Here is a 27069-nt window from a genome sequence, read left to right as displayed (position 1 = left end):
TTGACTGCAGACAATTACCCAACCATTGCTGAGTATATGGATCCATTAAATTTAGAGCTCATGGAACAGGATATATGGTGTAGAGATCAAAACTGGTGTGACACCTATATCCCATCAAGCCAATACTTGCTTCAGATTGTGAAGTGTGACGACAACATGTGCTGTTCGAAAGCACGAAGCTCATACTTCAGATTTCTTTCTCCTCCTTTACGCCTTGTTCAAACATGTGAAGGGCTTAAAGTTCCAGAACGAGCAACAGATGGAGCCTTGCATGAATTTCCAAACTTATTTGCAACTCAGAGTCTCAGAACGGAAGACATTCTACTTCGGTCAGCAAACACATTTCGGACAATTCCCTACGATCTTTAGCTCTCTGGTCATGCTGCGCTGTCACTCAGTCCTTCACAAACAAATATCAATTCCATCGAAACGCATCAGACCAGTGAGAGTCACTGCTAAAAGGCAACGCGAAATGATGGTCATACTAGCAAATGCGGAGAATGGAGAAAGTGTGGATTGGATTGACGAGGAGGAGCTTGATTTGGAGTGAAAATCCCTTCCAATAAACGCTGTTAATCAGGAAAAACTAATGGATTTCTTGTTCGTTCAGTGGAAGAGCATCATACTTTGACTTGAGATAATGATAACTATGAAAAGAAGTAATTCATTTACAAATACTTAAGATTTGAAACCTTTACGATTTTTGTGGATTTGTTGAAACTTTAATGATAGTAAGAATTAAAGTGATTGCTGTGTTTAATTTACATTTCTTTTTTTATTACGTCATATAGTGGGGGTCTGGGCTTTTGTGACGAAGTGTGACGAGGGGGAGAGGGGTCAAAATGCCAAAGACTGCATTTCGTCATATGTGGACGACCCCTTTGAAGCAGCCCGAAAAATTACAATTACATGAAAATCCCATGTAGGAAGACAAAAAAATTGAATTCATCCAACAAATAGATGTTAATGATACTGAGATTCTATCAGATGGTTTTAGCTAACTGGTAGTTGGAAAGCATTTCCGCTGTAACATATTGACGAATACAGAGAACGGGGGAACGGGTGGGGGGGGGGGGGAAGGACTCAAAATTAACGATGATCAATAGTATTCTACTCGCAAATACTTGAAAATTAAAGTCAGCACACTTTTTTTAACAAAAATCTGATGGTAGACTAATTAAAATATCTGGGAAGAGTGTAAAATAATGGCTCCTATAATCATATCTGATCACTGGGAGGGCGATGTTGTTTTTTTTTTAAGTATGTTAAGTTGGAAAATCAAGACAGGATATGGGGGGTTATTTAATAATGTGACACAAACAAATAATACTACTGAACCATAAATGTCAATTTGGCAACCAGTAGGCCTACTAGTCCCAATCAGGCAACCAGTACTAGTCACAGAGATGATTAAGGTGCAACGATGGACACAAATCTCCCCTTTGATAAATAAACCAGGGATTCAAGAGACATATTTACTCAAGAAAGTGAAAAATGTATGCACTGCTACGAAAGAATGCGTGTTAAAAGGGTATTAAGGGATGATGTGTAAGATGTCAATTAAAAAAAAAGTACTTACACAACTTATTTTGAAATGTGTGAAAAACACATAGAGGAGCTAAACTGAACAGAAGTAAGGAAAAAGGCACACACAAAAGGCTGTTTTCCCGGGATACCGATAGTTGCAAGGGGTTGAAATAACAAAATCACAGATAGTCGGACATTTAACATAGATTGATAGCCACTTTAGAGAAAACATTGGAAAAATCAATTTAAAAGATTGGGGACATTAGCATTAGGTGAAAGGTTAAAACAACTGTTTTAAAAATTGGGTGTAATACAACAGCGGGGACACATCGATGGGAGTAAAAATATCAACACATTGTTTACCTAGGTAGCATTTTCATGTTAGTTTTGTTGTTTTCTTAATCAAGGGTGGTTCAGTTCTGGTGTTGGAACCTCATCAAGACATTGAATAGGCGTCTTTTCATGGGATTAAGTCGAAAGGGCATTAAAAGTTGGCCCTTTGTTTAGAGTATCGATTTTAGTATTATAGGGATTGCGTAGACCACTTCATAAACTTCACAGTATAAAGCCATTTAAGCCGTATGCGTGGACTTTTATCCTTTTCTTCACTCAGCCTTGTAATGAAAATGAGGAAGGTGAAATTTCTACCCAAGGGTTTAACTTAAGAATCAAGAAATCTCCAACATTGTAGATGCAAACTCCCATCCATTTAACTTCGATAATTATTTTTTGGGGGTGGGTGGGATGGGGTGGTTGGTTTGATCGGCACTTTAACGTATTAATGTCTATATCATACATAGGAAATGACAGTTAGGTGCCTTTCCCAAGGGTACTTTGAAGCAGCCTACCCAGCATGGACTGGGCGGGTATCGAACTTGCAACACTTGAATTAACGATTCAGACGGTCTACAAACTAAGCTACCGTGGCATCCCGATATAAATTAATTGATATAAAGAGAAAATGTCATTAATATTGACTGAGTTCGGACATCAGTAAAAATAAATTATACATATATGTTGATAAAAACAAATGATATAGCAAACACTTGGCATTTCTTACCACCTCACATTGAAATCTTGCAAAACTGTGAACCTTACCATTCTGATCTCAGGTCGGTCATCTCTAGTCGGTTGTTGCAGTCTTCTTTGTTCGGTTGTCAGTCTTCAATCGTTGACCAAACATGGGTTCATTTGACTTATTTCCTATGTTTAGTAGGGGTTTTTTTTTGTTGTTATTGTTTTGTTTGGGTTTGTTTAATTATATATTTACGTTTTTAGAATGTAAATTTTAAATTTTAAATTTTAGTTGTCATCGTATAGCCATCAATATGCAGACACGCTATAAATTTCATACATATATACATACATACATACATACATACATACATACATACATACATACTGTAACAAGCCAGAGTTTTTTTTGACCAAGCGATATCAACTCAAGAATGAATCCCGCTATAAGTCAGGTTTCCATTGATTCCAAAGACTCGCATACAACAACTGTTGTAAACTTGGAAATACCAACAATAAATAATTTTATTATAATTAATACATAATAATACCGATTTCACAACTTTCTAATTGTCTATCAACCTCACAACTGCATGGTTTCTCATCATTAACTTTCCGTAACGTACCCCAAGTATTTCACGCTGTGAAACTATACAATTCAACCACCTAATACAGAACTATTTTTACTTCGCCACCTTAGGTCAGTCAAATAATGGTCTTAAACCACATTTCACCTATAACTCTACACCATATTTGCCACCATAGCAACCATAAACGGCGCCTGCCGACGACGGAACATTCCCTTCTCGTTTTTTTCATTGTATAATTTACCAGTCTCCAATCATAAATACTGCACCTGGAGTCATACAATCAATTTACACAATTAGATTTTAATAGGGGCTACTGAGCGACAGGAACACTCATGCGGCTCTAACCTGAATTCACCAAAAGTAAACCATGACATCATGAAACCTCACTAACATTTCACTCGTTCACGTTTGATCCTAGTAATTAGTTAATTGTTTGGTCTGAGGACTATCTCCTCAGCACCGACCTCCCATAATCAAACAAGTAATCACAAAAATCTAAGAAATCCTTAAAATGGAGAACTATGAACAAATGCGCTTACCACAAATGTATTACATACATACATACATACATACATACATACATACATACATACATATGGAGCATCATATGATAGACTTTGCTTGCACACGAAAACCAGGTCGCTGTGATTTTTTTTCTTCTATGGTTTATTTAAATTTGTTTGTAAACTGAGATCATCCTTTCATTCCTGGCCCTAAATTCTACATCACTAAATATTCTGTCATTAATATTATACTCTGTATTCATTTGGGATTGCCAGTTGTCGTGTACGAAAACTGGGTCACTGTATGTTACTTTCCAGGATTAAATTAAAAAAAAAACGGGTTACAATTCTGAAAGAAATCTAATTCAATATCTGTTTACCTGTTGCTACAATGCTACTGAACGTACATGGCTATTTAGTTGCGGGAAAGGCGCGCGCGCGCGCGCACACACACACACACACAACAAAACAAGGTGTTTGAACATTGCTTAAGGATGGCGTCTAATCTGAACATCTTATAACCTATTAATATTTTGTATTGCAGAAGCAATTAGTAATACATGTATATGCCACTTCAGTGTTAAATATAACTAAAAATTTATAGGGACAAACAGAAAATTAATATGGAGGGTACCTTGTTGCATTATTAGCAATGGTTGACCGCAAATGGGGTTATATGGTATAAGCGTTAGAAGTGATTGACCTCAGTATTGTGGGGCTCTACGAGGAATCGACATTACATCATAGGTATACAATATTGGAAGGTATGGGGATAGTTGGACTTTAACATTGTGTAAATATATCGGGCTAAACGGGAAATGCAATGTTAATTTTTAATATGAGGATTTTCCATTTGTCTTTACAAATAGAATGTGAAATAGTTATATACTATCCAATACTTAGTGATCTACTATCCAACACCAACTTTTTGAGTACTTTCCAACTAATTTTGCGCAAACCTGCTCTCAATGTATACGCAATTTTGAAAATAATCGCATGGCCAAATGTGGACACACGTCTAGTTTTCTTGCGTTCGTTCGTCTCGAATCAAAACGAGACTCCTGTCTCTTCTTACTGAAACCAACTGTGTTTGACTACGTCATCATACAGGCAATTCTGCCGCATCAGCTTATTCGTTTCAGAAAACGAATGAATCTTATAACTTACTCAATCAAAGAGAATGTTAGGAATCCGCTAGTTAACTTACACAACTTACCGAGTGTAAATTTTGCTGACTTTGGGATACAAGAGAAACGTATAGTACAAGGTGATGGGTTGTACTTGCTTGTAAGGGCGCAATCTTTATTAAAATAGTATATAGTTGTAATACAGAAATAAATAAAATTAATCTCAATATATTTTAGTGGAAAATTACTTTCAATATAATTTAATGAAAAATTACTTCTAATACAATTTAGAGAAAATTTCAATTATTTCTTTTGCTCAAGAATTATCACAGGCTGGTGCAAAAGAGGTGGTAGTGTTTATATACGCACAATTATTACACAAGAATAATTTAAATTTAAGTTGGTTGTTAACAGACATAGACGTCTATCAGATTTTGGGTATCCGCATCTCCCAGACTTAGCTTCTCATGCATCACACCTTCAACTCCATCCATCTCCAGCCCAGGTAGACAGGTAGGGAAGAGTGAGGACAATTTGCCTCATTTGTCCAATCCTCATTTTGAGAGAATATGTGGTCGTTATTATGCGGCGTATCGATATCTCAATCTTCATTTGATCAAGGGCTTCCACCATTACTGCTCTATTTTTCAATCCCAATCTTTACGATGGGAGGGGGGCTCCTGCCCTGTTGAGATACTCACTTAGTCTTCACCACAGAACTGGTAACTCAGCAGGGACTCATCTGTGACACTCTAACATGATATTTATTGTTGTCGGAACAAATCGTCTTCCTTCGCGATCTCTTTTTTATTTTCTTTCTCCTTGTTTTCCTCTGCAACTTCATCTTCCAACAGCGAAATAATATGTTGCTTAGGTAATTTAAAATAGTTCATGACACTCTCCAGAATCCTCGGTTTGGATGACGCTCTTTCACTTCATCAAAGAAGCGCCGAACATATTTTAGATGAACAAAGGTCTGACTTAGTATTATTTTCGCTAAGTAAAAAGTTTCGTCAACGAGTCGATGATGAATTCTTTCAGCCTAGTGGCGAGCGAAACCAGAGACTAAGTGTTGTTCTTGGCCATCTGAACATTATGAATGTATGTTTGTCTTCTTCACTTATGATCTGTAACTGCTACAATTTTGCTGGATGGAAAACATCCTCTTCGCTTCTCTCCATTGACTCCATCTTTTAATAGTCTAGGACAACTTCTCTCAGACTGTTGATTTCTAGAAAATTATCGAATTCTGCATATAAGATGACGTTCACTGTGCACGCCAGATCTAGTACAAACTGAAGTTCCACACGAAGTTGACTCAATTTGAAATCTCTATCATCGATGCATTGGTCTGAAGTGAAATCAAAGCCCCGTACGGCATATACTTTTGCTTAATTTATGTACGAAATGCCACACCACTGTTCGTTGCTAACTGTCCTGCGTCATGTGGCCTCAAAACAAAATCAAGTCAGATCTCAAGAAGTCTTTTTTCTGGACCGAGTTAGGTTCAAAGGGTCTAGTAAACCGCGTCTGTGTGAGTTCTGTCTTCGACACGTTGAAGTGGTGGAACTCAAAAACATTTCGTTTGGGCTGCATTGCTGACAATTCAGATGATCAAAACGTTTTAGCAAGTGACCTAGGAAAACATTGTTTTAGGTCTTTGGTCGGAGTCAAGAGGCATTGGTGAAGGTTTAGACTGCCGCTCGTCTTAGAGGATAGTTAGCTCTAGTTCTGCTCAGAGTTTGCATGCAGTCATTTTCCACGTTAGGTAAGACTTCCCCACTTCACACGTAGAGTCTGGCTTCTTCGATGTTCCTTTTGTTCTCGTTAGCATTAGCCATCAAATGGATCAAGGTACTACCTCATTTCAGTCTCTGGCGTACATATACTCCATTAAGCAAATACTTGTCTTGCAACCTCATGTCCAAATTCAAACAATCAATCTCTAAACAACGTACCTGTTTGATTTTCTCTTGGCGGTCGTTAAATTCATTAATATGGTCTGCATCATCGTCTGCAATTAAAGCTGCCATTAAACTTGTCTGAATTGTTCGGTTTCCACCAGAGGCGTAGCTATGATATTTAGCGCCCGGGGACGAACTATAAAATTGGCGCCCCAGCCCCCTTCCCGTTTAATCACATTTTTTAATATTACCCTTGTTTACTTATTATAATGTAACGTTGTAAGCCTCATTTTGGCGCCCCTGTACCTTGGCGCCCAGGGACATATGTACCCCCCTGCCCCCCCCCCTACGCCTCTGGTTTCCACACCAATGAAGTATTAAGATGCGTGTTCTTTGCTTCTCTTAGGTACGTAAAGAGATTTTTCAGGTACCTTTGGTAAAGATAAGTATTTGTGCTGCTGCTGAGCAGTTTGTTAATTAAGTACAAATCCATACATGCCATTATTGACTGAAGCTACTCTTGAATATTCCCCTGGATTTGTTTTGTCCGTTGTGAGAACTTTGATTTTAATGTAAAAGTAAATGTATTCAGATCAATGTAATCCTCAGTTTGTCCTTTGATTTCAAATTTGATGTGTGCTGAAGTGGTCAAAAAGATGATACAGGATAAAATTCTACCCAATGTGATTCTTGCATCGTCATCGTCGTCGGTGGCGTGGCAAACATATCCAGTTCTGAAATGGAACTTTCGCAAAAGTCACAGTGTATTATTTTTAGCAATCTGTGAACGACTAAATCTGTGACATCTGTTCTTCTTTTCTGATTCTTTTTTGTTTATATGGTCTGGTGGGCCTTCGACTTCTCTTTGTGCCTTATCCTTACTGTGGCGTACAGGACGAATCAATGTCTTTGCCTGAAGTGTGAAGGGAATTTACAGGGATTTCTCGGCGCAATTGCGGGTATTTTCCTGTTTGAATCAACAAATGTGTCCCTGCTTTCTTCAAGGCTTGTTTATGATTTTATTGGTCGACGAGTACGTTTTGCAGAAATTCTCTACATTGCATCAAACATGCATCTTTGAAAGCAAGCTATCCTCGAGTCATGATCAGTTTATAATTGTGGAGATCGTACGAAAAGCTGATTTTAACATATCTCCTAAGCATCGTCCTCGTTGTCGAGCGACTCCTTCGTATACACGATACATCTGTTACAATAAACTCGAGGATAGTTTTCGGAAATGTCGTTACACGGTGACTTTTTTTTCGAAAATAGAACACTTTGTCCAAGATCTCATTTTATACTAACACTGACACTCTCAAAATATTATTTACTGACAGGAACATAACGGGGTATAAAAATGTTCGGCGAACGTGATACTTTTTTCCTCCTTCATCGTAAGCAGTTATGGCAGAGTACACTTTGGAAGGATGACTCAGAAACGGAACAGCCGTTCCTTCTACAACGTTGTTCTCCACGACATTCCAGTAAATAAAGCATCAAATCCAGTCCTTCGTTTAATTCGATAGAGTTGCAAAAGTACTTATCGAATCTATCGTTGTTGTGAATATGGTTTAAATGCAGTGTTATGTTCGTTTTTTTTACACTGAAGAGCAAACAGACTGGGAGAAAATCTTACAGCGTTGTGGAGTCGGAATAATTCATTTTTAGACTATGATAAACAATACGGTATTTGATCTGTACACATTGGCGAGTTCTTCTCCAATGCTTTGCCAAATCGATCGTTGAAACTAGCTGCAATCGTATAGATAAAATAATATCCTGTAGAAATTTCCATGGCATGTATATTCAATTGAGGATTAGCTGGGGAAGTTTCATGTAAATGATCACATTTTGTCTAAGTGTTCATGGACTTGTTCTTTAAATATTTTGACTTGGAAAGTGGTTTAATCTCCATCCGCATTCTTGACCCGAGTGGGATAAACTACCAAACCTGTGAGCTTTGTGATCCAGTTGTATGGACTGAGGTAATTTGGCCATGAAACTTCATACAGTGTACTTAATGAGACCCACATATATATAACTGTTACTGGATAATGTTAAATAATATTGGTTATTAATCTTGCGATGGTTCTGGCTTCTGAAAAGTCGCTTGTTGTCAAAGGATATTTTCCAAGGTGGGTTCTGGAAAAGGACCGCCGCTGTAACTGGAAGAGTGGTGACTGGCGTTGGCGGCAAGTTTACATTGTTTTAACTCTCGGTATATTTCAGCAAAGGATTCGAAAGAAAATAGCCAGTACAAGAGCCCAGTAAAAAAAAAGTCCACAACTGTGCAACTCCTTGTTGCAAATTCAAATTTTCAATTGCTACTCAGATCACACAATATTTGGGGTCACGTTCTCAATACTGTATCCAAAGTGGTTGTTGTTGCTGCTGTTTTCGTACTTCTTGGATTGATGTTGTAGTGTTTAACGGCATGTTGGTAACTTTTACTTTTATAGTCGATGACTTGTTAGGCTACAGTCCAAGAATCGAAACTCGGTGGATATCTTTTCCAACGAACTTTCACCTCTTTGAGTTGATGTTTTCCCACTTTCCGTGTTCTTCGATCGAGGATGCTTTCTATATCTTTTTACTTAGTTATTCATTGTAACTCAGTCAAGTAAAGTATTTAATCTTATCTTCCAATTTATAGTTTTGTTTTTCCAATGCTAACCAGATCTCTTTTATTATCTTTTTCTTTTCTTTGATGATGTCTCCAACGTTCTAAACAACACTGTTGGTTACACACACTATATCCACAAATACACTGATATACTATCACACAAGAAGAGTAATTGTAAGGGATGAGTTGGGTTTTCTTTCAATTAGCAATCATCTATGTAGTACCCCTTGTCCAAGATACCTGAACGGTGTAATGTCTATATCGTTCACAAAAAACGAAAACTTAAACCATAAAAAGCCAGGCTAAAGACTGTATGAAGTGTGCATAGAGAAGCTATGCCATTATAGCAGTAACTTTGATATGCATTTGTATATCTTTTGACTTGAATTATGTTTTGTTTCTATATATAATCTATACTGAAGTCACTAAAAGTGGCCTGCAGCAACAATCATGGATTCGTATGTTATATTTCTTCCCTGATGCTGAACTCTAACAACGCTCACCTTGCAGTGTCATTCTTGATTTAATTATCTGTCTCCTCAGTCTTGCTGTCCCTCGGGCTATAAACAAACACCTAACCATAAAACTACTTACGCCTGTGTAAGCACATTTATGGGTGGTGCAATGAGGTTGGGTCTACTTTTTACCTTACTCTGCTATGACAATAAGCTGAGCCCGGAAGGGCCAATTGAAGTGCCCCATAGTGGTCACATGGGCTTCATTGGCCAATCATTTGTCAGGGTTTGCAACTGCACACAGCTAATTGAATTGTAATTAGCATCACTTTCAACTGAACTGCAGAGGAGCAGAGACGAAATCCTGGTTTCAGTAAAATATTTTGTGTGGAATTTAATTCCCACCTCCGCCCTTACACAGCTTCCTTTTTCATATAAATTTAAATAATAATTCCATGTATTTCTATGTTTGTGTGCATATGACATATGTAATGCATCAAATTTCATGAACAATAATGAATTTTGTTACTGTCTATTAATGTAATCTCCTGGCTCAATAGTCAGTCGTTCTTCCTTATTGTGTATTTCATTATTGATTTTTCATGGGGATATTTATATTGTGTGGCAGTCGGAGCCCAAAATTTCAAGCACTTGAGCTTCATTATGTATGTAAAGTAAGGCTAAAGAATGTATGAAGTGTGCATAGAGAAACTATGCCATCATAGCAGTAACTTTGATATGCATTTGTATATCTTTTGACTTGAATTGTGTTTTATTTATATATATAGTCTATACTGAAGTCACTAAAAGTGGCCTGCAGCAACAATCATGGAGTATGTTATTATTTCTTCCCTGATGCCAAACTCTAAACACGCTGACCTTGCATTATCATTCTTGATTCAGTTATCTGTCTCCTCAGTCTTGCTGTCCCTTGGGCTATAAACAAACACCTAACCATAAATCTACTTGTGGGTAAAGTGTACATAAGCACTCCTTCCCATATATATATATATATATATATATATATATATATATATATATATATATACATAGAGAGAGAGAGAGAGAGAGAGAGTTTTTTGTTAGCTTTCTCTCTCCTTCAATATTTGTTTTGTCACAAAAGATTATATCAAAAGCAAAATCACCACCCTAAAATTGAAAATGAACATTGAACATTGAGAGAAACATAATTTAAAATGAAAATTGAAGATAAAAATAAGGAAATGAAAAATGAAAAACAAAACATATTTGAAAATGAAAGTTGAAAAACCAAACTAGAAAATGAAAATTGATAATGAAAAGTGAAAATAAAATTGAAAAACAAAATTAAAAATGAAAATTGAAACTGAAAATTAAAAAAAAATTTTTATTTTGAACAACTAGATTTGAATATAAAACAATACAAAATGCAAATTTTGAAAGTACCAAAACTTCTAAAATAAGTTCAGAGTTAAAGCTTGATTTGAAATTTTCTTAAAACAAAATGGTCTACACTATCTATAGTGGAAAGCAGACAAAAACACTGAATTTCTTAACTACCGTTACCTTATTGTGTGACATTATATTAGTATGTTTGTGAGAATAATGAGTGGGAACACACTTACCCTTTTATTTTTGTGTGACATTGTTGCATGTTTGTGTGATTTTATTTTCTTCTATTATGCCCTTGTCTCTTGAGTGATTGTATATTCATGTGTTTGTTTGTATAGTTCGTGTATATTCCTACCCCTTTTCTTTGGTAGAAAATGTAGGGGTGCTGATTATTACATAACTAGGTGTTGGTCACTTAAACAGCATATGGATAGCAAGTATGGGTTATTAGTTGCTCCAGTGGGATGTTGATGATAAAGTGTGAGTGTGGAATAGCAGATATCTGGGTGCTGGATGGTAAATACAAACTTTATGTTGGTCACTCCAAACGGCACGTTGATGGTAATGTGTGGTCGATTGAAATGGCGTATTCATGGTATTATATGGGTTTTAGATAGTAGATATGTAACCATGTGATGGATAATTGGGTGATGATCACATTAAATGGAGTGTTAATTGTTTAGTGTGGGTGCTGTAGTATTGGTATTCAACACAGCAACAACAACAGTTGTTTCACCTATTCTAAAGAAAACTAGACAATCTATGTGGAAAACAGAAAGCACTGACCATCACTTCCAGCAACTATTTACCCAAGTATTCATTTTCTACATACAGTGTATTATGCATTGAAAGGTATACAAGTGTGGCATGATCATATGATCTTGGCGTACACACACAAATAGACATTACTAAAAGGTCCCAAAATTGTCTAGAAAGATATACAATATTCTTAAGGAGATTTGAAGTGGATCAAAGTAAAGTCACTCCGGGGGCAGAACGCAGAGGGATATATCACACCCACTAGGGGTGTATTTACCAGCCCACCTGGCACACTCATGTGCTAAAAATGTTCTAGCCCCTACCTCCTATATCAAGAAATTTAATAATTCCTATCTAAAACTAAATATATTTTTTTCTTCATTTTACCTTATTCTTAATTAAACAATAATAGAGAGAGAGAAAACAACTTGCAAAGGATTTGATTCTAATAGGCTGGTTACCTGACAAATATACAAGTGTAATAATAGCATGAAACACAACAAATGCATTACAATTTTCTTGCATACATGAAATGGACACAAATATATCCCTGGCAAATATCATGAAAATCTCCAAAATAGCAAAGGAAACGAGCCATTAGGTTTAATGCCTGAGGAAAGGAGTACACACCAGGTTTTATGAAATAAATTTTATGCCAAATGAAATGGAATGAATGGAAACCTGGCCACCGAAATCTAAACAATTACATCCTTATCAATAAGAAATATAAACATATAAAATCTTTTTAAATCTTTGATCCAAAGTGGTTACCTCAAAGGTCTGATAGTTTATCATAGCTAAAGGTCTCAAAGGTGTTCACAAATAAAATCATTGCCAGGCTTTCTAGTAGATGTCAAGGCATCGAGTCACAGATCTGGTGAGAAGTTTGCAGAGAAGAACTATGAAATGGTCTGGTTTGTGTTAACTTTTTTTTTTATTAAGAACCCCAATGATCCTTTTCATAGCCACCCAAATCACATTAAAAAGAGAGACATTACTCAAAATCCCTTCCATTCTCTTTCTTAATTATTGTTATGTTTATGCAGAGTCATAGATAACACATTGCTCATGTTTTCTCTGGTTTATGTATAAATGTGTCTGTTAACAATAATTACTAAAATTTAAAACTTATGTGATAATAGTGTGCATGGTATTCTAGTGCTGTTGATGCGCCATACTATAATAATGTTAATGTATCATGCTGTATTGATGTTTATGCAGTCTTCTAATAATACTTATTAAATGCTGTGGTGATTTTGATATGCCATGCTATAATAATATTTATTAAATGCTGTGGTGATTTTGATATGCCATGCTATGATAATACTTATTAAATGCTGTGGTGATTTTGATATGCCATGCTATAATAATACTTATTAAATGCTGTGGTGATTTTGATATGCCATGCTATAATAATACTTCAGGATCTAGTAATACTGAAATGATGAATGTTTCGAGGTTTAGAACATGCTGCAATTGGTTTTTCTTCCCATCAATAATGTGTTTTGTGAATTGAATTGTGTTTTGTCACTAAATTCACAAAAAGGTCTAATACATGAATTGGGTTCAATCTGTCATTGCAAAATGAGCCAGTCATTCCGGTTCTATGTTGTTTGTTCTACTGATTATCCTGACAAATGGCATAAACTCAGATCTGCTGTCCGATTTCGAGATGGCAAGTCTGGGACTATGTTGTTTTCAACTAGATCTGACGTAAAGATAAGCCCTGAGTGGCCAAGTGGTTAAAAGTGCTCATCATTATGGATCACTGCCATCTCACCTAAGTCTGCGTGGGCTGAGTCTTGGGTTCAGCCAATGTGGGTATATGAGAAATCTTGCCAGTAGCTTTTCGTGAGTTAGTGGTTCTTTCTGGGATTTTCCCAGGTTCTTTCTCTACCATTTATACTGGCCACCATGTATAACCTATCTTGTGCTGAAAAATGGCATTAAACCCTAAAACAACAACAACAACATGTACTTATGTCAGAGCATTAATTGAAGCATTAAGGAAGTCAGGGTGTTGGGTTTTCTATGTTAATTAATGGTCATGGAGGAAAAAAACTGACTCAAAGTCATAACCAACATTTAATACGTTTAATATTAATGACACATATCAGCAAAATTATGCATGCAAATAATGTATATTTTATTGTACTATTCATTTCAATGTAAGTATTAACTATTTTATACTATTAATTTAAACTTAATATAATAATATATAACATCAATATACTGAACATTGATATAACTATAGACAGGCACAAGGCTATATAAATAAAAAAATGTAATTAAATAACACAATTTCATCTTTTTTGGGGGGACAGTAGAGGGATAAATAAACTGATATGCATATAATATCTTTGTCATCAAATCTTTTTGTACCTAAATCTTATATTTCTTTTATATTTGCATGAAGCTAAATATATTTTAACTTTATTATATGATTTATCACAATGAAACTTTAACATATATAAATATAATTCATTATCATCTAATTAATTGGTATTTAAAAAATATTGCTAAATCATTTTGTATATAATCAATTAGAAGTCAAGTCCAACTTCAAACAACACAGACCATAATCTGCCATTGTTTAATCTACCAGAAGATCAGGGTCTATGTTGTTTGTTCTACTGATTATTCCTAACAAACTGTATAAACCCAGATCTGATGGCATGTTATGTGCCAGCAGATATGAATCTGACAAGTTTGCAGTTGAACTTGACTAGGAAGCAAATAAATACAGTTATAAAAAACACATTTTTAATATTTATCACTGCCATGTTATTCTATAATTAAAGTCTACATGTAAAAGGGTTACAACAGCAACGATGGGATAAACTATAAAATATCAATAAAAGCCTTGACCTTTTACATAACATGATTGGAATGAACAAGAACATTTTATACATAACAGAAATAGGGATGCCCATATTAAATTTTTGGGTACAGATATGGTTCAAATATGTATAGATATCTATAACAATGATTGAAGATAAAATAGATCTTTTAGAAAATAAAATTTGTCCAGGATACAGTGTAAATATTCAAAATAGATTTACCATTTTTCATAAACTTTTGTATTGTTTTTAACATATTTTATTACCAACAGACAAATCATCTCAATAAATCAACTCAATGAATCTTTGTACTCACTGACTTTGGTTCTTCAGGCAGCCTGTTAATGGTGACTTTGAAAGAAAAGGTTCATTTCAACCTGGATCAGTATGTTTTTTTTTTTAATCACTGCATTAACTTAAAATACCTAATAAATTGATGATAATGACAGGTTAAGCACAAAGATTTTTGGTAATTATTTCATAATTTGCATTAAATTTGTTTTTTCTCTCCAGAAACACAGGATCAAGCTATTGTATGCTAGTGATTTTAGTGATGCTCAAAACCAGGTATTTTATACCAATATCTCTATATGTTTTGATATAAATTTATATGATTTTATCTACAAAATTTAAACTGTCAATTAAAATATTAAACACAGTAATGGCTAATGCATGTAAATTCTTTAATACAGCACATATGTAGTAGAAACAGAAAACCATTGTTGGAACAATTACATTTGGAAGGGCTCTGGTGCAGTCAGGAGAAATTGGAAGGCTTTGATGGGGTCAGGAGAAAATGGAGGGCTTTGGTGGGGGTCAGGAAAAATTGCAGGGCTCTGGTGGGGACAGAAGAAATTGAAAGGCTCTGGTGGGGTCAGGAGAAACTGGAGGGCTCTCCAACATATTTAATCTTCCATGGATATTACACCTGTAGTACATCATGTTTATCAATGTAACACAAGATACACATTGTATATTTAATTAGACATTAATGATCAAACTGTAGCATTGAAACATACCAGTGCACTCTGTCTGAAATCCTATGTCATAGCTTCATAAACAACACTGCTTATTAGTGTAATCAGTCTTGTCACAGTTTCATGAACACAACTGCTTACTAATGTAATCTGTTAGCAGTCTTGTCATACCTACATGAACACCACTGCTTACCAGTGTAATCTGTTAGCAATCTTGTCATAGCTACATGAACACCACTGCTTACTAATGTAATCTGTTAGCAATCTTGTCATAGCTACATGAACACAAATGCTTACCAAGAGGGCCTGTTAGCAATCCAATGCTATAGCTAAATGAACACAACTGCTTACCAGTGACTAATTAAACCCAGTACTTGGATATACAGATATGATGTAATGAACAAATAAATGTTTAAATTTTGGAAATGCACCATGCATGTCAGCAATAATTACCAGATTGTCAATAAGTTTTCACTTTCTTTAATTCGTCATTCTCCATGAATCTATAAAAACAAATTTTGTTTAACCCTTTTAGTTTCACACAGAAAGCTTTATCATACAATATTAAGCTTTTTTAGCACACAGAAAATGGAAGAATGATCTAAACATTGATTCAATTTCTCTTTTACCTAAAGTTTTTTCTACTTCAAAACCAAACAGTAATTGGTAAAAGTGGATGGCAATTTTGGACAAACTCCTATATTAAACATTGCATCAAAGTCAGTCAATAATTTATTCATGTTATATTTCAGTATTATTGGTATAGCTAACAGTTGTTATAAAACTATCCATGGGAACTGTGGAGCATACAGCTTTTAAGTGAGGCTGCCTTATAATGAAGTATGTTACACGCATAATTTGACTAATTCATAATGAAATTGGATATATGACAATACCCGTCTCAGAAAAGGAATGGTGTTATACTGAAGTACTTTATTGTAAGGAGAGATTTCCAGGTGGCAACATTTCTTTTGAGATGAAGAAACTCAGTTTCATGATTATCAGCATGCACGTCCAACAAAATGTTTGGTTCTTTACCAGCAATTTCACAGGTTCTTCCTCCACCAGTTATACTGGTAAAGCCTTCAACAACCAAAACTCCAAAATCCAGAAAAATACATAAAGTTTAATGTACTTTATTTCAGCCAATATAAGTAATAAAAGTGCAATAATGAGATTTTTTTTCAAACAATGTAACTTTTTTAAAAGTATTTTGTACTTATAACCATCATATATTAGTAATCTAATTATCAGTCCAAAGTCATAGATAAATTATTAACTTGATTTGGTGGATTTTTACACAAACCCTATTTTCTGTGCAAATCATTTCTAGGCTGCAAGTTTAATTAACTATAGTTTGGTTCCTGAATAATAGCAATCATTATTTTATTTTTTTAATTAAATTTTATTTATTAATGTCACATCAACACAAAATGTAATTAAAGCTCTGAGTTTAATGTAAGAAAGAACATCACTGGAATTATTTCATACATGAGATGAGACCCAAATATAAAACCTGGAATCATTTGTTCAAAAGTGTGGAATTTTCATGGAAAGTACTTCAGTATATGACACAGATGAGGTCATGGCTATTGTGGTTCCTCTTGTAACAGCAAAACAGTCATAGTTATTGGGGTTCCTCTTGTAACATGGCAGAGGTCATGGCTATTGGGGTTCCTCTTGTAACATGGCTGAGGTCATGGCTATTTTAGTTCCTCTTGTAACATGGATGAGGTCATGGCTATTTTGGTTCCTCTTGTAACATGGCTGAGGTCATGGCTATTTTAGTTCCTCTTGTAACATGGATGAGGTCATGGCTATTTTGGTTCCTCTTGTAACAGATGAGGTCATGGCTATTGTGGTTCCTCTTGTAACATGGATGAGATCTTGGATCCCATTTTTGGGAATATATGTAGATATGATATTAATCCTATTCAAGAGAGCATGATTTCAATTATAATTAGTAACTACTATACTGACTCATATTTATGATTGCCAAATAACATGGAGTGCATGGTCACAGTCATTCAAGTTTTGATGCCACTGAATTCAATAAACATTAGTCCTGGATCAGAAAGTATGATAATATTTTGTAAAATTGTCAATATTTTGATTTTGAAAAAAGAATGTACACATATCTGTAATGAAATTAGAATACTGTTTAGGTTAACCAGCATACAGTGTACAACAGTACAACAGACCTAAAGCTAAAATTGTCACATTTTAATTATTACATTACACTATATCTAATTTTATCAAATATTAAAGAATATAGTGCTATTTCTGGTTACAGGTGGAGCTAATTTTGTAAAAACAATATGTAAGAGTAAGTGTATTTTATTACTTTACACGTGCTGAAACTTTTGATGAAGCAAAATCAGTGACTTGTTACAACCCCAGCAATACATATATGTTACTGATAACAATTCTGCATGTAAAATTTCTAAAAATTGCAATGAGCAGAAAACACTGGTATGTTGCAATATGTTACCATAATTTCAATATAAACCATTTTTATATTTTGTTTAGAAGGAAAAGAAAAATGGCTGATTGCATTGATGAGCGCAGCAACTGGGGACAGAGTGCACCAACAGGCAAAGAGCAAAAAAGAGGACTATCTCTTCTGCTTCAAGCAAGGTCATTGAGGCCACTGGATAAATGCATGTACACACGGGGACTCTTCTGATGCTGGGAAGAACAGCATAATATCTGAAATGAAGGAATAGACAGGTTTTCAGCAAGTTTCACAAAAATTGGTGTTTATGAAACTGGAAAAACGTGCTCTATAGTAACTGTTTCATAGAATTCAAACCCTGGAATTTTTAGAGCATGGTTTTTTGTAAATTATTTGCAAATTGTCAAAATATATTTAATTTTTTTCCCACAAAAATGATATGCAAACAAAATTAATACCAAAAATGTCTGAAATCAAGAGACTTTTCGAAATTCTACACATAAATTTTCAAATCCTGTCAGCTTTTTGCAAGTTTGTAGTTGCATTCCCTTTTTATTACACAATATAGTAACTGCCAAGAATTTCCTTCACATGGAAATATCCTGAAATTAAATTCATAAATTTTGTACTTCACTTGTATAATTATACACCAAACAACTCAATTAATTAATTAATTACATTATTCTCCATTCACAGAATGCTCTCCTTCCTTCTCCTTCTCCCCTTCTGCAACTTCACTGCCCTTAGTTCCCTCTTGAGCTGGGGGACTCTGTAACAGTGAAAATTGCTCATCATTTTCAGCATAGCTGCTCTTGTCATCATTATTTTTATCATCTCATTCATTTTCATTATTATCATCGGGTTTTGTAATAAATTTCACAGCACTTTCATTAATAGAGTAGTTTAGTTAGTTTAAAAACCTGAGGGCAGAAGGAATTAAAAAAATTACAAATGCTATATGCATGTATATTATCTATCTATCTATCTATCTATCTATCTATCTGTCTATCTATCTGTCTGTCCATCCATCCTTCTATCCATCTACTTATCTATCTATCTGTCTGTCTGTCCATCTGTCTGTTTCCATGCATCTAGCCATCAGTCTGTCTGTCTGTCCATTCATCCATCTATCCATCTACTTAACTATCTATCTATCTATCTATCTATTTGTCTGTCTGTCCATCCATCCATATATCCATCTACTTATCTATATATCTATCTATCTATCTGTCTGTCTGTCTGTCCATATATCCATCTACTTATCTATCTATCTATCTATCTATCTATCTATCTATCTATCTATCTGTCTGTCTGTCTGTCCATCCATCTATCCATCTACTTAACTATCTATCTATCTGTCTGTCTACCTATCTATCTCTATCTATCTCTCTATCTATCTGTCTGTCTGTCCATGCATCCATCCCTCAGTCTGTCTGTCTGTTTATCCATCCATCCATCAATCCATCTACTTACCTATATATCTATGATAAATGATTGATATAAATTCATATAGCAATTATTATGTTGGTAAATCAAGTGAGCATTACGGTCAGCAAAGGTGTAATATTATTGCAGACTTTTTCCATTTACATGTATGCTGTTTGATAAAATCTAAGTGCAAGCCATCTTCTAGGCTTAATATCAGCTACTGTTTCCATTTTTGTAAATAAAAATTTTGTAAGAAAAGGAAAATAAAGGAAACTAGAGAGTGTCTGTAAAACACATGACATTGCTAAATCTGTGTCATTATGGCTGAGTCTCTGGAATGGATGGGTGTGTTCGACACAAGAGCCAATGATAGATGCATACCTGAATTTGTCTTTTCATGCCCTATAAGTGGAAATATATGGTTAGAAGGTAGGATCTTGATAGTTCAGAAGTTACAACCAATGTATGTTTGTTTGTGTCTTTTTGGAGTTTTAATGTAGCTTTAATAATTTTAGTCATATTGCTAGCATGTCTACAGTGTAGCAGTTTATAGTGATGTCTGGCACTGGGGCATTATGCCGTAGACATGTATCATCATGTCCCACCTAGTAACATTATCCTGATACCAGGCTGACCAGTCCTAACACTAACCTCTTGATGCTGAGCGCCAAGCGAGGCAGCTGTTAGTACCATTTTTATAAGTCTTTGGTTGACTCTGCTGGGGTTTGAACCTGTAACCTCCTGCATGACACAGTAATACATAGTAGGGCATGAGCTAGTGATCTCATTGAAAGACCTATCTGATACATGTTGATATGTATGGGAAAGTGATCCCATATACCTTTCTTCAGAGATTGGGGCTTTCAACCTGGGGAAGTTTTTATTTTCTCTAAAATCACCACTTTTTAGTACCACTCCAAGAGGATGGATCAAACTTATAAAACCATTAATCAATCTACAGATTGCAAAATTAATATCTCAAGGTTTGAAGTCCATAGCCTAAGAAGTGCATTAGGAATTTCACAACATCATGAACACAAGCAAGCACATTATCTCTTATCTTTTCTTTAAAACAAAACAGCACTAGGGATGCAAAATTACAAGAGATTCTGGCAGTCTTCATCATTTTCATGTATGCTAATTGTTTCTCTTAATTTGTCCTACATTTATATAATCTGTCTTTATTATATATTTAATTGTCTGAATCACATCAATGAGATAAACTTCCTCAAAATGTAATGGCATGGACATGATATACTTCTTCAGAATGTAACTGAATACCTTTGGTTTCGGTTCAAGATTTGGATCCAGTATCAGCTTCCCAATGTTCTTTCTGTCATGCATCTTCTGCATGGCATCTGCAACCTGCAACAAAAATGCATGACCACATTATCTATAATTTTGTTTGCATCTTCCTTTTTTTTATAATATCAAGAAATAAACAATAATATTTGTCCTTCTCATTTTGATACAAAAAACATTGTATCACCTTATTTTTGGAAAATATATTGTTATGTATATTAAATTTAATTGTTTGTTTGTTAGTCTTAAATATTTTTTATTCCATTACATGTTATTGTAATGTAATACTGTTTACTGGACTTGATCTTTTTTTCCAGAATTAAGTTCTGTTCTGTTTGACTTCGTTGATTCTTTTTAAATTTATTTCATTGATGTAAATACCTAATAATAGAAACATTGTATCTAAATGCAGACCTTAAAATCAGTGACAGTTTTGGTAAACAACTTTTTTCTTCTTTTCATTCTTTCTCAGAGTATGAATCATTAAGTTGAGTCAAGGTCATACCTGGACTATGTAACATGTGGCATGTGTTAATTTGCATACAAACTTCTATTTTTTTTCCAGAAGGATGAACTTTTGACTCCCATCCTGGTATCTGTTTTGTGTTTTAGTTAGTCTTATAACTGATGTTGTGATAAGAATTCTATCAGTCGTGCCTTAATACTGGAGATGTCAAGTTGTTTGATGTTGTGACCAGTTTGAGGCTGAATTGTTATTTTCTTCAAATTATTGAATTTCAAGTGATTGTTTTCCCTGAAAATACTAAAGTGCTCTGATAATTCTTGGACAAAATGATTTACCAGAATTTATAAGGAATTCAAAAACTGGAATAATATTTTCTGTGACTCAACAAGAGACTGTTGACACATCAGTACAAAACTGGCTATTGCATATGTCATTGCCTTCCATCCTGGATTTTCATCGGGATTTCAACTGAGATTCACTTAGAACTTTTCATTGATAGAACTTGTGATTTTTAATTCTTGGATTACAAGTTGGATTTAATTCATAAAACCATAACCATAAGTATTTTGATCTAACCTTTTTCACTTTGCTTTCTAGGGAAATAAATTATTTGTTAAATTTTACAAAGCCTGTTGTCTTCACTCATTTCTGTTACTTATTCTAAGAGCATGGACTTGTAACAGAAAATTGCCATGCTCATCCTTGGGATACAAATTTTGGCTAAAATATTTAAGAAAGATTTGTTTTATAAATTGAAATTCCCCTAGTCTTCAGAATTTTTTAGGTCCCAAGTATTATTTCACATTTTATAAATCTTTAGTGAAATCAACAGGCTTTTTTTACAATATCCTCAAAAGTAGAGAATTTTTTAAACTCTACCCAGGAGTGGTTGTAGATTTTAAAAATTGAAGTAAAGCTAAAATAGTTGTAATTAGAGATAAGACAGGTTCAGTTTCATATAGAAATGATACAAATGGAAAGAGAGAGGGAATTACAACAAGTGCATTTTGAGAAAGAAAAAGATAGGCTAATGCAAATGCAAAGAGAAAAGGAAGAAAGGGAATTTCAAATTAGGTTAAAATATATTAGAGCTGGCAAGAGAAAAACACTCTCCCACTTTTGTATGTACCTATTGTAAAAAGAAAGGACACATTATTTCTCATTGCTACAAATTGAAAAATAAGCATCAGAATCAAGACAGACCTATTCCAAATGCTCTTGTTTCTAAGAGGTCAAGGCCATGGTCATGTATTGAAAACAAAACATTTGCTGGGTATAATAAACCCCAGTCTGATTTTATTATGGAGAATTATAAATCATTCATGTCGAAGGATTCTATATCACTCATGGGTGATTCAGCAAAAATCCTTATTAAAATGTTAATGGACACAGGAGCTTATCAGATTCTTTTATTGTCAGGTACTTTGCCTCTTTCTGAGAAGTCTTCTTCTAATGAGAGTGTTCTTATTCAGGGAGTAGAGTGCAGCTTTGTTAATGTTCCTCTCCACTGTGTAAATTTGTCATCAGACTTAGTCTCAGGACCCTTGACAGTCAGAACAGTGTCTGCTTTACCCGCTGAGGGCATTCATTTATTACTAGGCAATGACCTAGCTGGAGATAAGGCTGTGGTCAATCCACTTGTAACTGACAAGCTTTGTTTGGATCCGAAAGTCAATCCTATTGAAAAAGAATTACCTGATTCATACCCAGCTTATGCAGTTACCAGAGCTATGGCAAAGAAAGCTCTTGAGAATGATGTTGATCAGGAAAGTATTCCTTTAGCTGACACGTGTATTGATCAGGCTTTTGATCAGTCACTTTCACTCCTTGTCTGGATCAATGAAAGGGTATTGATCACAGTGATCCCCTTTTAACTACTCGTTTTCTTTATTCTAATCAGGGTGACAACTGATAATCACTTTTAGTCGAACAGGAAAAAGATCCTGAGATCTAATGTTTGTTTCAAAGGGCCATTAGCGAAACTGAAGCCAAAGAAGTACCTTGCAACATTATACATGTGTAACTGACCAACCAGAACCTTCTGTGCATGAGTCATGGCTCCACTGGTACTATCTACAGGCGTCTGCCTCTTTGTTAGCACTCTGTATTACGACCTCAAAGTAGTCACTTGTATATATTAAACTTATTGATAGTTAGAACACGGCGTCTCATCTTATGTTTTAACACAATAACACAACATGGTGTCAGAAGTGGGATAATAATTATAATTGGAATAGCACATGGATCGTAAATGGATATTTTGAAACAATAACTTTACAATCCACGGAAGATTTTGCACGCATTTAAAACCTTAAAAACGTTGACATTTCTGCATACGAACTTAATACCTTCGAAATGGATCTTTCCGGCGTGCCAACCCCTACCATGGACTAATTCCAACCTTACCACCTCATGGGCTAAATTCCAACAACACTGTGAATTAATATTTAATGGACCGATGAGTAGAAGAAGTGATGTGGTCAAAGCCAACTACATTCTACTTTGGGCAGGCGACAAAGGTAGAGATATTTTCAACACATGGACTCTGACGGATGAAGATAAAAAGGACCCATCAATGCTCTTTACAAAATTCAAACATCACGTGCAACCAAAATTAAATCCGGTCTTTGCCAGATTCAAGTTTAACAATGAAATTCAAGGCTCCAGGACAATAGACCAATATGTGACTTCATTGAAACTTTTGGCCAAGGACTGTCTCTTTAAAGACGAAGTCGACATGATTCGTGATAGAATTGTCTTCTGGGTATCGTCACCAAGGATACGAGAAAAACTTATCAACGAAGGTGAAAAGTTGATCTTGGAAAAGGCTATTAACATCAGTCAAAGCCATGAATATGCCCAGGAGCAGCTGCAGACCTTGTCTTCATCAGCCAGACCGGAAGTACATGCGACAATTCAACGACAGGCCAAGACAAAAGAATTACAACCGAAGAAGAAATGGACCACATCTTCCAGACGGAGCGTCAACGCGATCTGTGGACACTGCGGATAGAAGTCACATTCAAGCCAGGACAAGTGCCCTGCAAAAGGAAAGACTTGCAATAAGTGTCATAAACTCAATCACTTTGAGAAAGTGTGCAGATCAAAAACGGTCAGTGTGATTAACAATGAACATAAAAACGAGGATTTATATATTGACAGTGTAAAAAGGGATATAATTGCTAATGGCCAGGCGTATGCGGCGATAGAGGTAGGACCTAATTTAGTTTCTATTTATTTTAAATTGGATACTGGCTCTTAAGTTAACATCATACCATCGCATATATTCAAAAAGCTAGGCATAAAACATCCACTTCAACCTACATTAAGCACATTATCCGCATATGACGGCAAATTATTGAGTACAATGGGTACAGTCAATCTCACGTGTAAACGCACTGAACGTACACATGAACTAGAGTTCTACATTGTTAAAACGAAAGCACCACCTATTCTTGGTTTACAATCTTGTATGGAGTTAGTCTTAGTTAAATTTACATACTCTGTTCAGACACAGATGTCAACTAAGGCAGATGTTCTCAAGGAATATGCCGAAGTCTTCAACGGCATAGGTCTTTTCCCTGGGGAATGTACCATACACATCGACCCCAAGGCTACACCTGTAGTGCACCCTCCGCGGCGAGTACCTGTCGCACTTCAAGACAGACTCAAAACTAAACTTGATCGCATGGAAAACGAAAATATCATTGCCCCGGTTACATCACCTACAGCATGGGTAAATTCTATGGTTGTCGTAGAAAAGCAATTGGGTAAACTAAGGGTATGTCTCGACTCACAATCTTAATAAAGCGATTTTGCGTCCCCGTTACCCTATGCGCACACTAGACGATATCCTACCCCAATTATCAGGTGCAAAATACTTCACCAAATTGGATGCACGGTCAGGATATTGGGCAATAAAACTGTCACGTGACTCATCATACCTCACAACTTTCAACACCCCTTACGGCCGTTACCGTTTCTTGCGTCTCCCATTTGGTTTGAAATCATCTCAGGATGAATTCCAAAGGCAGATCGATGACAGCTTTGAAGGTTCAAGTGGTATCGTTTCGATTTGCGACGATATACTAGTTTTCGGACGCACACGCGACGAACATGATACAAATTTGAGAAATGTTCTCAAACGTTCCCTCGAAAAAAAAAATCCGGCTAAATGAGGAAAAACTAGAAGTAGGTGTTACATAAGTACAGTACTTCGGGCATATTCTGTCAGCAGAAGGTCTCAAACCCGACCCTGCCAAAGTATCAGCGGTCAGAGAGATGAAACCCCCTCGTAATCGTGCAGAGTTAGAAACCATTCTTGGCATGGTTAACTACTTGTCCAAATTTGCCCCAAATTTGGCTGGGGTCACCAGTTCGTTAAGACAACTGTTAGTGAAAGACGTAGAGTTTACATGGGACTCTCCGCAAATAGACGCATTTCAAAAGGTCAAAGACATAATTACTATAAGCCCGGGACCTGTTCTGTCCTATTTTGACCCTAAGAAACCACTGTCTTTGCAAGTTGATGCGTCAAAATATGGGCTCGGTGCCGCCCTAATACAAGATGATAAGCCCGTGGCTTATGCATCAAAATCCTTGACTACAACTGAAATTAATTATGCTCAGATAGAGAAAGCAATGTTCGCTATACTGTTTGGATGCAAACGGTTTCGTCATTATGTATGCGCGAGAAAGGTACACGTTCAAACTGACCACCTTCCACTTGTCGCTATAATGAAAAAGCCCCTGTATACAGCCCCACCGCGACTACAACGCATGCTTTTGCAGCTGCAGCGTTATGACCTAGAAGTAAAACATTACCAAGGTAAGAACATACCCGTAGCAGACACACTCTCCCGTAAGTTCTTATCTAATACACACTCCACCTTATCTGAAGGTATAGATATGCATGTGCATATGGTGTTATCAGCATTTCCTGTATCTGATCGTAAGAAGGAAGAAATTCAATATCTCACTGAACAAGACCCCCAGCTGGTCATACTGAAACAGGTCATAATTGAAGGTTGGCCTGAAAAGAGGTCAAGCTGTCAATCAGAGATAATTGACTATTGGAATTATAGAGATACACTTTCAGTTGTAGATGGGTTAATCTTGAAAGGTCAAAAAATAGTCATACCACAGGTCCTCAGGCAGAAAATGCTAGAAACTGTACATTCAGGACATTTAGGTACTGAGAAGTGCCTGAAAAGAGCCAGAGATGTCTTGTTTTGGCCATGAATCTCAGTTGACATTTCCGATTTAGTGTCAAAATGCTCTATCTGCTTGGAGCGCAGAAGTTCTAACCAAAAGGAACCTCTCATCCCCCATGACGTCCCTGAATATCCAGGACAAAAAGTCGCCACAGACCTATTTACATGGGATAATAAAGAGTACATGGTTGTGGTAGATTATTTCAGTCGCTACTTTGAAATTAAGGCACTCGCATGCTCAAAAAGTTGCACTGTTATTAATCACATGAAAAGCATATTCGCGCGCTTCGGAATACCGGAAGTCGTTGTCAGCGACCATCAAACATGCTATACTTCCCGAGAGTTCGCAAGCTTCGCGAAAGAATGAGACGTTAAACATGTTACATCGAGTCCCACATACCCTCAATCGAACGGCCTTGCGGAGAAAACAGTTCAGACTGTAAAGAGAATTCTCTCAAAAGCAAATGCCGATGGCAGAGAACCGCTTATAGGCATATTAGAATATCGAGCCACTG

At 35.7% G+C, this 27069-nt stretch overlaps 1 protein-coding gene across 1 annotated transcript in view; it reads right to left on the bottom strand.

Annotated features, from left to right (window-relative positions):
- Positions 1-13952: 13952 nt before the first annotated feature.
- Positions 13953-27069, bottom strand: part of LOC149780507 (putative NADPH-dependent quinone oxidoreductase VAT1L) — a 42970-nt gene continuing 29853 nt past the window's right edge. The window contains exons 8-10 of the mRNA XM_089937504.1: positions 20855-20938; positions 18824-18914; positions 13953-18399 (exon numbers count right to left, since the gene is read on the bottom strand). Coding sequence (XP_089793630.1) covers positions 18825-18914; positions 20855-20938 — 174 coding nt within the window. The 3' untranslated portion in view covers positions 13953-18399; position 18824. The remainder of the gene's footprint in view (positions 18400-18823; positions 18915-20854; positions 20939-27069) is intronic.

Source organism: Sinohyriopsis cumingii, chromosome 16, assembly GCF_028554795.1.
Source record: "Sinohyriopsis cumingii isolate HCF-2022 chromosome 16, ASM2855479v2, whole genome shotgun sequence".
In the NCBI taxonomy this organism is placed as follows: domain Eukaryota; kingdom Metazoa; phylum Mollusca; class Bivalvia; order Unionida; family Unionidae; genus Sinohyriopsis; species Sinohyriopsis cumingii.
The sequence above is the reverse complement of the archived record's forward strand: the minus strand, read 5'-3'. Positions and strand labels throughout refer to the sequence as shown.